A 16158-nucleotide genomic window follows, 5' to 3' on the forward strand; every position below is an offset into this window, starting at 1 on the left:
CGGTCTGGCCACAACACACTCTGTAAGAGATCTAGTACTTCAGGAAAAAGCCTGTCAGCAGCGTAGAAAGTAAGAAAGTTCATTAATAATCACTTGTCATAGACACTGTTGCTGCTCTCAAGCAAAAAAAAAGCTTACAGAAAAAAAAGAAGCTGTAATGCAACAGGAATATTACTTATCAAAAGCGTACAAAAGTGTGTGACCAGTTGTAGAGCAGAGCACATGACTGTGGTCTGTTCCATTAGAAAAGCTGTGGTGGTGGGAGTCTGTCACAGGAATGTGGTCCATGCTCAGATTTCATCAGCTCGGGGCAGAACTGGATGATGGGAGCAGTGGGAAGGTCCACAAGACAGACACAGCGCTGAAACAGACCTGAAACTGTGCGGGAAGTAAGAATTCCCAGTAGTTGCTCTCATTTTAATTAAACTGCTATATGCAAATCTCTTACAATTCCTTTCTCTGCTACACACCCATCCAAAACTGCCAGAGTGCTTGCAGCAACTGAACAGCAAAATAGCAGCTGCGAGTGGCCTCAGATTTCAATTGATTTCAATTGCGTTTGGCAAGATTGCAAAACAGGGCTCACCCCTATTATTGGGGGCTCTGCCTGCTGCAGGAGGTCTGCATTTCATCCTTCACAGAGACACAGAAGTGTCAGCTGCTCCATTCTCTCTTGTCCATACCCATTTCCCTTCCTCCACTACTCCCTTTTAAAAATGCTTCCCCTTTCTCACTCCTGTGCATCAGCTAGTTTAGCTGAAACCTGACTCTTCCCTGCAGCTTTTCCCTTCCTGGATTAACACAGACTTTTCTTTTGTACCCATTATTTGCAGGTGCATGAGACAGTGGGCAGCACTTTCAGGACAGGGGAAACCTGGTTTGCTCAATGTAGAAGTCAGATGAGATCTGTTCAGCAGCCTCATCTCATCACACCCTCCAGGCACAAGAGCTGGCAGAGGATGCCTGTATGACACGTCGCAGCTCTGCAGTGTGGCAGGGGGCATCTGAGCTGCTTTGCTGCACTCTGACAGCAGGTAATTACATCTGTTCTGCAGATGACCATCGGGCAGTACTGAGATTCTGTAGTTGTTGTGATCGTTAAGCAAATCACAGCCCTCGTTATGGCAAAGGCCTGAAGAAGAGCCCTCATGCTTCCTTGAAAGCAGCCCTGTTTGTGAAACCAAAAGGAATTTTTTTGTATTGTCTGAAGATGTCTGAGCTGTGCTAAATACCCTCATAAATGCTTTGGGCAATGAAAAAAAACATATGGAGAGGAAAATTCCCTTATATGGTCCAAAAACGTAAACCAAAGCTCCGTGTGTGAATAATTGTAAACTCACTGAAGATAAGTTTAATGCTTTATATCTGACTCATAATTCCTGCTAAGAATCTGAAATGAAATCACTGAACTAGCAATAAACTCTGTGGCTTACAGTTATTTCTGCTGTTTCTGTTAAAAAATGCTTACTAACGCTGCACACTGTACAGGCTCCCACTGCACTGAGATGCTGAATACCCACAGAAGCAACAGTGGCTTTCCTCACAGCTTACAGTCTAACTTGTGGACAGTGAACAGCACAAAGAAAGGAAAGGGAGACAAGCAAAGTTCAAGATACTTTAAAGCCATGTCATTTCTGACATTGCCCACTAGTTTCCTATTGTGCAAGTTTTGCAGAGGTTTTAGCAGTGGGGAGGCTTCTTCCTGTATGCCACACTTCTAACTTGCCTTCTTACTTGAGATTCTTCATAACAGCCATTTTCCAAAACAGATAATGTTCAAACAGAGAAAAAAAAAGCATCAAGTACCTTCTGATGTGAGGCTGGCCAGGAGGTGTCCAAGGGCTGCGGCCTCTCTGATTTACAGCTTGAACCATCAGCCTTCCTGTGCAGCTTATTCTGCCCTGTAGTAACGATGAAGAGGAAGACAATTAACTGAGACTGAACTCATCTAATATTAATACATGTTTAACCTGATCTCTTCTTTGTTGCCTGCCTGTTGCCTGTTACAGAGCCTGTAATATCACCTCTTCTTTCAAAAAATCCTTTAAAATCATTTGTCAAGATACCTTCGGATATTCAACTGTTTTATCAGCTTGCAACTAACAATGAACAGATGGAAATAACTGTGACTGCTTAAAACGTTCCACCACCCACTTTCTATCCAGTTTTTACTCTTTAAAAAGACCACCACCACACAAAACACCAAGAGGTAGCACACCGCTGGCTGTAAGCCATACGATGAACTGACTGAGCCTTCAAAAGGCCAAGACATTTTTGTCACTGCTGGGCTGTCAGACTTGATCCTTGTATCCCAATTCCATTCCCATGACCCGTATAGCCCACAAGAAAAACTGTAAAATAAACCATTGCACATAACCTGAAGCAATTGCTTATGCAGAAGTTTTTTTGTGTTACCATTAAAAACACCTGGAACAAGTAGATTTCTATTTTAGGCACTGCTGTGTATTTATTTTATTCTGACAGGTGATGAATTAACGCTATTTTGAATAACTGCTGTGTATCTCAACACATGAAGGCATCACAAATGGAAACACAAAGTCCTGGAAGGAATTTGTACAGTAAAGAACTAGCTGGAAGCCCCAGATTTGGAAAAGCTATGGGATGAACAGGAAGGAGCAATGCATACGGCAAATGGTTCGTGGGAAGATGACCTAGAAAGCACAGGAGAGGGGACCTCTGGGTGCACACTGCAAAGAAGTGGAGAGAAAGAAGGTGAAAATAAGGACCATGCTTAGAGCTCGTGGCAAGAGATCAGTTAAGGGTTGTAACTTTTAAGTAACAGCCTGAACCAAGCAAGATTTTATGTTTTTCTAGATCTGAGATCAGTTTTCTCTGGCTTGAGTTAGATGGCAAGTTGAACTGCAAACCCCAGCAGCATTACAACTTAATTCCAGCTCTTTCACTTAATGCTGTAGGCAGTAGTGCAGCATTAACTACCACAGGTAATTTCTAAGGTGCATCAACAAATCATCTTGCATACATAAATGCTGTAGTATTCATCCAGATAGCGTGACAGTGTAAACCAGCAGAGTTTTAAGGAATGAAATCCTTTGCTTTAATAAGATAAATTAATTTCTAGCAGCTATGAACATGCCTTGTTGCTCTGTAGTTTGATAGTCCTAATAGCAATGACCAAATCACAGCACCATCTAGCAAGTATCTGCCAGTCCATCAGAACCCTGATGTCAACTCCCTTATGTTTACATATTCTGCTTTTCTTAAGGAAAGGTTGCCAAATTTGCCTAACTTCGTGATAGCTTTGAGACATGGACAACTTTCCGTTAGGATTTAGGAAGCTATGCCAGAACTATTTCTACTTGGGATGACTTAAAAGAATTGGAATCCAGATATTTTAGTGCAAGAGGCTTGTATGTGAACTCACAGCCCTTCTTTGCCTCCACTGTGCTGTGAAACACATAGTAAAAGCAAGCTAACAGGAGAGGAGCATCTTTGTTTGGGAAGCACACCATGAAGAACGAGCACATGTGCTTGATGAAATATGCTTTGTTTTGGGGATCTAGAAAAGGATGCTCCTGTTGTTTGTTTGTTTGTTTTTTCCCCAAAAAGGAATGGAAAGCACAAACTGTTTTTTCCATCCCCAAAACTAGGGTCATTACAAAACCATCTCAGTTCAGCACATTTGCATTAGTACACTGACAAATTCGTGTCACCAATGACAAGAGCTAATGATCTAGGCTACTTCACTGGTTTCATCAGATGAGCAGAACAGCTTGTTAAAAACGAAGGCCTAAACATGCATACGTGAGTTACAGAGGGACAGGTGTCAGTGTCCAGATAGAAGGGTACCTTACTCACCAGCTTCTTTAAGATTTTGGATCCCACAGTAAAACTACACAGAGAAACCCTACGCGTGCACTGACACAACATTGATAGGAATACAGCTAGGATTTGTATCCTACCTTCAGCACAGTTGTTTTGTGGGGTTTTTTTAAAGTCATTTTTAAACTTGTGGACAACTTAAATGGCAAATGTTGCACAACTTAAATGGCACCGAGCGTTAAAATACAATGCTTCTTTTTTATACATAGAAGTTCCCAGCTTGAAGAATTCCTCTGGCCATCTGCTAGTTCTTTATTTCTGTTATTAGCATATGTAGAAAAAATGTTCAGACTCTCTAGATTTAAGCCCTGCAGTCGGTAGAATCAGGGATCTAAACACTGCTCTTTCTTGTCTCTGTATAGAGAAACACACTGCAGAAAGGGCAGGACTGACAGTAAAAAGAGCAAGGCAAAAGTGTCATGTAACCTAGCAACATCATAACACAGCACAATATTCTTAGATTAAGCTCTGTCTCAGTGATGGAGGTTATTTCACAGTGTAATTTTACTTGCAGTCGTGGTCTTGGCAAGCTATTTGGTGCTACAGAAGAAAGTAATTCATTATATCCCTCAGTTATGTTACTGCCTTGGTTTCTCACATGCAAATAATTTTCCTTGATTTGCTTTGCTCTGGGAAAAAGTGGATTGAGAAAGTTAGTTCAATAGGATGCTTCAACGGTAACTTCAGTTAACAACGTTGTATACTTGAGCTCTCGTTTGGGGTCTGTGAAGAACAGGGAATATTACAGATGCAGTAACACTCTGCGTTTCAGAACACAGCGTTTAAGACTCTGGTACCAACACAAAAGACTCTGCACTCCTCCCCAGTAAGCACAGGAATCGTTTGCTACAGAGCTGCAATCCCTGCCTGAGGTAACCGTGCAGAGGTGCAGTGCGCTCCAATTCACTTCAAAGAGTTGGCCTCAGTCAATGAGAGGTGTCATGAGAAGAAAACTGAAAGCTCAGCAGCCAGATTGAGTTACTGCTGGTAAACTTGACTTTTCCCCCCCTTGTATAATACATATGGTGTCCATATTTGGTTAAGGTACCTAGATGCTATCTGCTGAAACAAATGGTGGAACAGTCGTCAAACAACAACACCCGTTCCCTCTGAAACCTCAAACCTTAGGAAAAAAACAGGCTGTTGAGTTGCTAATCTCTGGGAGATAGAAAGGTCCCACCCTACTGATGCAAGATGAAAACAGAAATCTAACTTACATACTTGGTGGTGACCTCATCATTTAATTAAATCACGCATACGTAAGGTTCTGAAGATTCATGTTGAGAAGCATGTTTGCTCTGGAGCCAAACCTTCATTTACCTGTGGGTTAGCAGCCATAATGGTGTAATTCCCATCATCATCCAGGGTGGAGGCTGCAGCATGCAGTGAGCAAGTTCCATCAGGTTCTCTTTGAATTCGGTAGTGATCACTTCTCTTAGAAATTTGCTTCCCATCTTTAAACCAATAAATCTGCAGGGAAAAACAAAGCACGGCTGGTAAGAGGTAGGTGCTCACCAACATCATTTCTCAATTTGCAGCTACCAAATCTTAGCTGCTGAAAACTTCTCTGGTTGGCAATAAAGGAATGGGTCCAGCCTGCAGAGGTGCAGAACCACACTCCAGAACTACTTCCTATAAAATCCAAGTTCCAGGATAGCGGTGGCTCAGGGAGAAAGGCTGGAATGTGAGCACCCATCTGACAAGTATAGATGTGCCTAAGGGTTGTTCTGATCCCAGACTGAGCAGCAGCAGAAGAGCTGAAAATAAATGTCATTGCAAAGGAAAGTTCGAGAGCAGATAAGATTAATAACTTTACATTTTTGTTTCACTTACATCTGATGAAGCTGGAGGAACTTAAAGCTACTGCTTTCCTTTCAGAAAAGGAAAACTTAAACCAAGGTAATTATCAGAACAATTAGTTCAGTAATGATCTCACTGCTGTAACACAGCGCTGCCCCATGCTTTGCACCCACATGAGGCAGCCAGCAGCAAGCTGCCCTGTGCTGCTAGGTTAACATCCCTAGATGCTATCTGCTGAAAGAAATACGGGCAGTGATCAAACAACACCACCCGCTCCCAGCGGCAGGACCAAGCCCCACAGCATCCCCCGCGTGGCAGACGTCCACAGGAAAAGGCAGCTTTACAAAGCAACAGGAAATACTTCAAATCACTCGGTATATTGACAGCCCTTAACAACTGTGTGCCAGCAACAGCAGAGTTACAAGCTGTACAGCAAAGTTAAATCACCCCTCAAGCAGAGGTCTTTTCCATTGCTTTCGATACATAATTTTTTTCTCTGGCTGACCCAAGGTCTGATCTTGATGAGCCAAAAAATGATCTATGTGGAATAACATCTTAACAGTAATCCATAAATTACACACACATACAAAACCCACATATGTGATTTTAATGCCTCAGACTTAAGGCAATAATGATAATAAGATTCAATTTTGACTTTTTTTTTTTTTTTTTTTGCAACGTATTTTAAAAACAAGGAAAACCCCAAACTGAATTCGGTGTGCTAAAAAATAAAAGAGATGCAGGAAAGCATGAAAACTCCCAGAGCAACACGTAGGAATGTCACAAGGTGCAGCCAGCTCCCCAGAGCAGCACCTGCACAGAACAGCACTTACTGTCATTCCTGAAGCACGTTGTCCCTAAAGCCAGCACTGTTCTGTACTCCTAGAGCCACTTGTGAGGACACCCACTCGCCACATAGTGCTGGGTGTACTTTAGAAACCCCCCTGCCCTCACAAGCAGGCCTCACTTCCCTTTAAAGCAGCATTAGCTGATATCAAGTTCCCCAGTAAAACTGCTCTCCCACATCACAAGGCATGAAGAGAGAGGGGCTGAGGTTTAGCTGCTGCAGGGGGTGGCTTTGTGCTACAGCCTCACCCCGAGCACCTACAGGCACCGACAGACCTCTGCTCCCTGCAAGCTGTGCTGCCTCCCTGCGGCCTTGGCTGCAGGCATCCCTAGGGGCAGCAGACACAAGCATGGGGGCTGCCACTTGGCAACATTGCAGAGCTCTCATACATTCACGTGGGGATAAAATTAACTGAAGTGCATTTCACTAAAACACAATGGAGAACGTTTGGGAGAGAATGAATGGAAATTTCCTTGAAAAATTAATTACCGTGGATGTTTTATATATTAACAAGCATTATGTGCAACTAGAAATGATTTCATTTCCTCAGTAGCTGGTTATACTTGTTTTCCATTTTGTCTGTCAGCAGGCTTGCAAAGACTCTATGGTGCTAACAAAAGATTTGGTAATGTCTTCTCATCTGCTGACAGAGCACTTACTGGAGATGCAAAAGATATTTGATCACTAATATACAAATCATAATGGATGTTGGTAACAGTGGAGCTGCAAAAAATGAGTTCTAACTTGCATGCTTTGTATGTGTCATAACGCTGCCTGGAAACCTACTGCAGTAAGCAGTAATTATTCAATAACAATGCACTTATCAGAAATATCAGCAGACGTGCCAGGAGTTATTACATGGAAATACAAGCAAATATTAACTGAACCAGCTATCCAAACATCATTTCCACTAGGATCTAAAAGCATTGGCATCAACTGGTTTTACTTAGGTGTAGTAGGTGCTTAACACTGTCTTCATCTGGCCTGGAATTTATAGGAGACAATGGTCCTTGAAGTAAAGCATTTTCTTTCTAGGATCCCTTTTAATAAATGTACCATTAAACTACGTAAGCCCTGAGCTCTGCATCTGGATTGCTTTTATTTGTATCAGATTTTCAGACACTGATGTGTAATGACTGGAAATACAGCGGAATACACAGTACAGAAGGGTTTCTGATCTTAAGCAACAGTCATTTTTAATCACTATGAATTATATTCAGCCTCATGTAGAGAGAGCAGTACAAGCTTTATGCGACATTCAAGTCTCAATTAACCTTTTGTACGGCATTTTCCTAATTCCAAAGAGAACTATCCCTCAAAAAGAAGTACTCCACAATCCCTCTTGCATTAGCACAAGCTCTCATTTTAATGATAAAATAGTTTTACATTATGCAGATGGTTATAACAAAAGGAACCTCAGATTTAAAAAGTCATATTTATGAAGACAGAATTTGCACATCAGTATTCAATTTACACAGCATGTTCAGGGGAAAAAATAATCAAGCCAATAACCCTTCTTTAGAAAAATCCCTCATAATGAATGCCAGATTTCAGAAACACTACAGTCCTTCCCAAAGCTGTTCCTTGGCAGAGGTGACAGAATACTTAGAAGGGAGGAGCTTTAAGTCAGTAAATTATTTCCAGCTTTTCATTTGCCAAAGTAAAGAATTTGTTCAGGGGCAACACTTCCAGCTTCAACAAACTACAGCAGGACAGCCCTCAACCACTGAATAAGTCAAAACTGTTACGTTGGCACACTCAGTCAGGAGAAGAGCCTTTGACATTTGCTAAGTCCAACTCACAAGTAGCTATGCAACAGGTCCCAAGTTGGTTTCCTCCCAAGCAACTTCAGAAATCGCACAAAGCATTTGCAAGTGAATGGAAAAAAGGGTCACAGTCCCATGTGCAAGAGCAAATCACTTAATGTGCATGCTTTGGCAACACAAAAAAAAGAGACTGCTGCATCTGATTCAGATTGCATTCGCATCAGAATAGTCCTTCACAGGGCAGCATTTTAAGGGAAACACAAACAACGGTGGTTTCCCGACTGTGCAGTTGCTAATTCCAAAACAAGGAGAGTGAGGGAAGGAGGAAGAGGCATCCTCTTTCATCTGTCTTAAATTAGATTGAGATAACTGTGAGACTGCACCCTAATTGAAAAGTGTGAAAAGGGAATGGCAACAGTTGACTAAGGCTGACTCATAGGAGGTCATTCAGCAACTTAGTCATAAGCTCCAGGCACAAAGAGCACACCTCACCTCTAACAGCAATGAAACAATTTGTCTTCCAGCCTTATTCAGCACCTTGGGCTCCTCTGTACGGTCATGTCAAAAATAATGCTGGACATCAAAGGGCTGGCTTCAGTCAGACTTGTCAGTGTTTACACTACTGCAGTTTGAAGCAGGAGTGCTTTTTTGATACGAGTACACTGATCACCCCTACTATACTGCAGTGGTTTGTGCTGTGAAGTGGTCTTGGAGTACAGAGTTGGACCTCTTTCAAATGAAACTAAGCCAGAAAATGAGCTGCAAGAACACATCTAATATGCTGCATCTGCTCCAGTCCATAGGATGAGATTAGAGCCAGTCTGAAGTAAAACCTCCTGAAATACATGCAGAGATGGAAACCTCGTTCTACAGATTTGCTTCCCATGGCCTGTACTACTTGCTAGACTAGATGTTGCTGTAGCTGTTGTGCTTTCTCCACTATCTGACAAAGTTGATTTCTCCTGTTTACAGTTTGTGCAGTACCATGTATTTATAGCATTGGGCATGTAACATCAGTTCAAGGTTCTCAATACCTGTACATTTCTCATTTTCACGCACCTCTTAGATATCCAAGAGATAAATAAGAGCACCCTAGCCACAAGAGGTCACTGTAAGAATGGCAAGGACCTCAGGGGAACACACAGGCTTCGACAAGGCCGCCTGAGATGCTGCTGCTGTTTGCCTAATCCGTAACAAGTCATTTAATTGCCGGGTAATTTATGCAATGGTTCAATGTTACCTACCAAAGAAAGGCTTTATTCCAGACTACTGACATCATACAGCTGGTGCTTTTACATTTGCAAAAAGGAAACACTTCCCAAGCCCAACCCTCCTTCAGAAGCTCATCATTATGAACCTCATGGTCATGTCTCATCTTGTTACTGCAATATGTGGGAGCGTACGGAATTTCAGTCTGCCTTTCTCTAACTTTCAGCAAAGTCTAGTCTTGTTAAAGTGCGTAGATACAAACTGCAGTGCTGAAGAGTGCAGATCCACATTGGCTCCTGAACCAGAAGCAATATATATACCTCTGTATAAGCATGTTGCTGTACTGAAGTCAATTAACCCTTGTTAACCTGTTGTGATTGCTTTTGGAACCACAGCGCCAGCTCAAATGCAGACTTCTATAATCACACTACATTTTGTGATGCAGATGTACCCTGAGGGAAACTGAAAGTGACAAAATATTGATGATGAAGTCTCAACAAAGAGAGATTAAAGAACTAAAGCTTGATAGTAGATTTCTGTTGGATAAATCTAAACACATTCCATGATGACAAGAGCAACTGCCAGATCATCAGCTAGGAATCTAAAGAGAATGTCTACTATTCCTGCAAGACACAACCCACAGGGTCTAGGTGCTAAAGGTAAGGTACTAACAAAGAGCTCTGCAGAGCATTTCTAGAACTGCTCATTCTCTCCTCTTACCTTTGGTTTTGGATTTCCTGTCACTTTGCAGGTAAAGGTGACCGGCATTCCCTCAAAGATTTTGTAATGCTTCAGCTTTATCTCGAAATACGGTGATGCACTGTTATCAATAGGTTCATCTCCATGCTGCACCTCATCATCTGATTCCTCCACAGGAGATCTCTCCAGCCTGTATTCAATTTCACTGATCAATCTTTGCTCAAAGCTGGAGACTTTATATTCCTGTCAAATAACAAAGGTTCATATTAACATCAAGATTCAACATATTAAGATGGGTTGCATCACGATGCGTGCAAGATGTTTCTGCGACTGTTGTTGTTATTCTACTGATCTCTGACAATCCATTGAGATCCTCCATATGAAGGGAAATCCTATCTAGTTGCAGAAGAAGACTATCATCCGTGTTTCCAACAACTTCCCTAAGAAACAATGAACACATCTGGTACGAGGCAAAAATTGTATTCCGTGTTATCTTAAGATCTAATTTATTAAGGGAAAGAAAGCCATTGGTTGCTTTCAATTAAAAAAAAAAAATGTTATAAAAGTATTCCAAAGCAGTTCATAAAGACAAAAAGAAGCACAGTAATATTTCCTTCAGGGTACAGGCAGATTTAGGGTGGGTTTTGCTTCCAGATGGCCAGAAGACCATATGGTTCACATCTGCTGTTTGCACAGAACCGTACCAGAGGCTGCACCAGAAGGTTGAAATGATTTTGTTTACAGTTGCCTGTAAAAATGAGAAAATGGCACCACTGCCATTCTTCACTCCTGTTACCATGGTTCCTCCTCTGGCTGGCCAAAAGTATCACTTCTTCTGCAGAAAGAACGTTACTCATCAGAATATTCAAGATTTGCAAAGAGCAGAAAGCTTCACCTCGTGTGAAACTACACTGCTTGTTTAAATTTCCCAGATACTGGGAAACATTACTGTGACACAGAATTATTTACTTTCTTGAACTGTTCACTCAGTAAAACAGCCCAGTTTTGAAACTTAATGATAGCAAAGGTAATGCCAGAACACAAGAAAGCTCAAGGCAGAAAAAAAAAAACTAATTTGCTAGCCAATGACTTTCCCTGTGCATAAATTAAGCTCTCTTTTAGAAGACCTTTGACCGCTGTCTCTGATCTTTACTTTTTTAAGACAGAAAATACATCTCATGTAAAGTTTCCTTACACATGCCCATTTTTTGTCATTGATTCTAGTCTGGGAATGACATGCAGCCTTTCTGCTGGCTGGTTACAGAACTCATCATAGCTCACAGTAAATAGGAGAAATACCTTCATAAACTGCTTTTTTTTTAATGGTAGACTTCAAGTGAAAGAAAGGAATAAAATCAGATCATGAAATGTACATACAGAGCAGTTGATTTAGATGCAAGGCTGTTAGTATCAGTATAGGTTAACATTAGAGCAGAAAGATACTGGAGCATGCCACTACTGCAGTTAAGCTGCCTGCAATCAATTAGGCTTAGAGATCATAAATGGAAGGCATTCCAAATCTCCCCAGTTATTAATGTTGGTGATCTGTTGTTATGAACCAAGAACAGTAAAAGGGAAAGTAGACAGACAACAGAAAATTTAAAAAAAACCCAATAATTTAAAAAAAAAATAAATCAGCAACAACAAAACAAGAACAAGGTGAAAATGTTAACCTTTTGAATATCCATAGGACTCACTACAGAAGCAGCAGTAGAACAAACTTCCTGCAAGAGTAGAAAAAAAGATCAAGAGGCAGAAAGAAGACAGAGAGGTGCTCATGGAAACGAGCGCACAGGAGGAGAAGGTGCTTGATGTGGGAACATAAGCAAACAAATGCTACACGTTTCCGAATTGCAGCTCTGGCATCTGAACAATGGGAGCGTGTACCTGGCCTTCCAAGCAGACTTTCCGTTGCATTTTTGATCAGCATCCAAAAAGTGCAGATTGCACACATAAAGACAAGACAGTTTCAAGATAGTAGGTGTATTTTTGCCTGGACAGACTTAAAGGGCAGGACAGAATGGGATAAATGGGAGAGTTTAAAGCTGACAGAAGACATTTGAGAACTCTCAACCTTATTGAGCATGGAAAAACTGAGCAGCAGGCATGTGGTTCTCCAGTTTACTTTGCTGATACATAACGTATGACTTCTGTAATCAAATCTCTCCTATCTTGAGTACACTTACTGTCTTGTGTAGGACTTTTAAAAAGTGAACTGCTGCCTATTAAAGAAATATTATTTTTTTAATTTTCCTATGTATTTGTAGAGTTATGCAGCACCTGAATTGCAGGCTCCTCTTCTGGTTCCTGTATATTGAAGACAGTTGCAGCACTGTCTGCTCCCAGCAATCGACGAGCCATTTTTTCTTCATATGTCAATCTCTGGACAAAACCAAAACAAATTAAAACAAAGAGCAATGCGACTAAGGGGAAAAGAAGAAATAAAGGTTCTTACTTCTCATTGAGAACTACATGGCAGGCAGACAGTAAACAATGCTTTAAGCGATGTAAAAGAAAGCAGCAATATGCTTTTAACAGCAGTTTTTCTACCACAGATTGCAATGGTTTTTTGTTTTCTGGTTTTTTGGGGTTTTTCTGCATTACAAGCAGCTTTTCTGGCTTCAGCAATCTCTGTCCTGACTCTGCCATTTGTTTCCATTCTCCTGCCAGAAACTTGGGCAGGAATGAGCAAAACGAACTACTTAAATCGGCATGGCCATCAAAAAAGCCTGTGTCAAATCATCCCAGATCTTACTCCAGGCTGTTCTGCTACATTAGAAGCACACAGCAGAAAACACTGTCAGAAATGCCAAGAAGATCCCACTTACTCTATTTGACTGCTTTGTCAGAAATAAAACAGCAGTTTTATAAGAAAGTAACTTCTTTTAGATTTTTCATTTCTATTTATTCTTAGTCTGTCACAAATTACGGAAACAACTTACAGAAGATGGAGTGGCAGTTTACACTCAGAAGGTAAAGCAAATTAAAGGAGAACCTTAAGTGTAGAATTGAAGTTTTCCATTACTATTCTTCCTTCTGTGTTCAGTAACACACCTCATGCATTCAAGATACACCCTTACAAACACTGCAAAAATATGCCAGTGAATGCAAGGCAAACAACCATGTGGTTGAATACAAAGAAAAAATGAAAGAATGGAAAAAGCATTAGGTCCAGTCAGTGCTTTCATTTCTCAAAAAGCCTTACTGAAGTTCTTTGTTTTTGTTTTTGTTTTTTTTTTTTTTACAAGTGGCATTGCTAAAATAGGAACTCATGAAAACTAGGTACTAATCTTGGCTATCTTATGAGCATCTACACAACTAATGAACTTTCCTTCACTCTAATTTCTTCTGTGACCACTCCAAGTGCTCACAGCCACGATGACACAAACAGGATCACCCTAGACAGGAATCTGCAAGGCAAAAGCTTGAAGGCAAGAAAGAAAACAGAATATACTGGTTTGAGCTCTCACATAATCTTATCAACTCGTATTTTTTTCCCTCCTTGGGCCATGTGGGCTTTCTCAGGATATTCAATACATTTGTACAGAACAAGCATCTTTCTTACTTTCCAAAATAGGCCTGCTAGTTAGGGCCAGCTGGTAATTACAGCCAGCTGGTAATTATGGCCAGCACAATTAAATGTACAGTTAGAAGAGTAGCGTGGTTAGGATAGTATTTTACAGGTTGATAGTTAGAAAGACTATTGTGGTGGATAGAGACAAAAACAAAATGCTAACCCATATCCTAAGCTTGCAGTAGAAACCTCCAAAAGAAGGGATCTCCAGAAAGAGACCCTTCCCCAGTGGAAGTCAGCCCTTAAATGGAGTCTAGGAGAGGTGCAGCCAGGCTCCATCCTTTCTGGTCACACAGCTGAATTGCCTTCACCTGTGCTCTCAGGGCTGACCCAGTCCTTGCCTCAGGTGATCAATCAGTGGTTCAGGATGTGACTCAACAGTTCCCATACAGCAACCCATCTCCTTTGAAAACCTCTACACTATGAGAGTGACTCTATTTAACTACTAAAGAAAACTATCAAACCCTCTGCGGTTAATGGATAAAGCTAAGTATACAAGCACTAGTTACTCCCATCACATCATTGACCAGATCATTGAGAACCAGAATCTGGATGCTGTGGAGTAGACAGTTGGACTCAAGAAGTTACCTTGAACTTAAACACTGTAGTCCAGATGTCAGACACTGTAACAAAACTCCAAGTATGGCCATAAGAAACCTAAGCATACTACCTTTCAGTGAAGCACAGATATCCAAGTCATCCCCATGCCTATGCCTTTGAAAACATTGGCAAAACAGGGATGACAGTCTGCATTTTTTACACTACCTTCTTCTTAAAAGTGATTCCTGCTTCAAAGAAATTTAAATCAATGTCTTGATTATTAAGACTTGAGAGAGTTGATTCTTATCAACTCTGAGCAGGAAGATTTTAGTATTTTATCTTTTATGTATATATTAAAATGCAGAAAAAATAATGGAGAACTTTACACCTGTGCATCTCAATGGTTTGATTTGCTTGCTCATTTTATTTCATTTCTTGTCCCTCCAGCAGATTATTAATGCCTGATGGAGTCTGTGGATTAGCACTGTAGGACAGTTTATACCCTACTGGTCAAATATAGTCCCACAATTGCAGTATCTAAGGATGGCTCGTTCCTAATGGATTTGTTTCTCACAATGAACTACTTTGTCCCCGTGATGCTCACTTTCCAACCAATTTTTCCCCTCTCATGTCCAACAGCTAGGCAATAGGTAGAGTGGAGGCTGGACTGGTCAAGCAGTATGCATACACTGTTTGGCCAGATGCCCAGTAGAGATGAACAGTTAAAAGCAAATCGTCTCAGAGGCTGAAAAATGCCCTGATGTACAGATTATGAAGGCTTTGTATGGTATTTCATCACCCCTGAGACCTCCACTGCTTTGTTAAGTCCAAACAAAATTGCTCAACAACAGAGAGAATGAATGATAATCCAAAATATAAAATGCAAAAACAGCCTATACATATTTACTTTACATACAATTAATCTAAGATGCTACCCTTGGCATCCACTCCCCTTCCCCACAGTGTTTTCTATATATATATTTTTTTCTTATTTCTGTATTTTTTATACCGGTTGCCCGTTGTTCAAAAGGTCTTCTTTGAAGCGAAGTTTTCTTTCCAGATCCTGAATCACAGCATCCTTTGACCCTTGAATCTCTTCATCTGAGGCTATTCTAGCAGTTCTGCCTGTTTTCTTGGGAAACCCCCTGCAAAACAGTACAGACAAATTCATGAACTTTCCAGAAACCATCGGTAGTCATGAATTACTGGATAAAATCTTGCCTCTAGTGAGGAATATGTCATTGTATCTTTGAAATTAGAAGTTGAGCATCTTTATTTACTTTGCTGTTCCTTCTAACTCACATCACTGATTCAATGATTAGTTTAAGTACAGAGCTGAAATTATGCTTTCTTTGAAAGTAAAGCATTGGTTAGAATAGGGCTCAGGGTACTATAGCCATGGCTGTAAACATCACATACTTAAAGAGGAAACTGATGAACAATGGCAAGAAAGCAAAGCAAGGGAAAACATGAAAGTGAAAGTGTCACCAAATAAGTACAGACGGAAGATAAACTAGGATCCCACTAAGTACCATGTAGAAAAAGATCAGAAAGAAGCACCACAGGGTAGTTAATCATTAATTTCATATACTGTTCATTAACTAATTTCTTGGTTCAGACTTTCAATGCACAATGCATAACTTCATGTTTATTCTTCATATCTCTGAACACACACCCGGAAGGCAACACGCTATTACTGCAAGAACAGCCATTCCAAAGTCTAGGTTACATTCACAAGGTCCACCATCATGTCCTTAAAGCAGTTTTCAGCAGCACGGTCTGCAACAGAATGGCATCCGTGTAGCAGTTCGTATTCACTGGGCAAAATCACTCCTCAAGCCAGTGCACAAGTTCCAGTGGCA

At 40.9% G+C, this 16158-nt stretch overlaps 1 protein-coding gene across 6 annotated transcripts in view; it reads right to left on the bottom strand.

Moving 5' to 3' along the window:
- The window catches only part of PALLD (palladin, cytoskeletal associated protein), a 177389-nt gene that overhangs the window by 7141 nt on the left and 154090 nt on the right, over window positions 1-16158 (bottom strand). For 5 of the 6 annotated variants that reach the window (XM_052690141.1, XM_052690145.1, XM_052690147.1 and 2 more), the window contains 6 exons: window positions 15306-15441; window positions 12463-12564; window positions 11856-11906; window positions 10204-10425; window positions 5182-5331; window positions 1807-1901 (listed from right to left, as the gene is read on the bottom strand). In XM_052690141.1, coding sequence (XP_052546101.1) covers window positions 1807-1901; window positions 5182-5331; window positions 10204-10425; window positions 11856-11906; window positions 12463-12564; window positions 15306-15441 — 756 coding nt within the window. The remainder of the gene's footprint in view (window positions 1-1806; window positions 1902-5181; window positions 5332-10203; window positions 10426-11855; window positions 11907-12462; window positions 12565-15305; window positions 15442-16158) is intronic. The other variant, XM_052690142.1, reaches the window with a different exon arrangement.

Source organism: Tympanuchus pallidicinctus, unplaced genomic scaffold, assembly GCF_026119805.1.
Source record: "Tympanuchus pallidicinctus isolate F22 unplaced genomic scaffold, pur_lepc_1.0 scaffold26, whole genome shotgun sequence".
Classification (NCBI taxonomy): domain Eukaryota; kingdom Metazoa; phylum Chordata; class Aves; order Galliformes; family Phasianidae; genus Tympanuchus; species Tympanuchus pallidicinctus.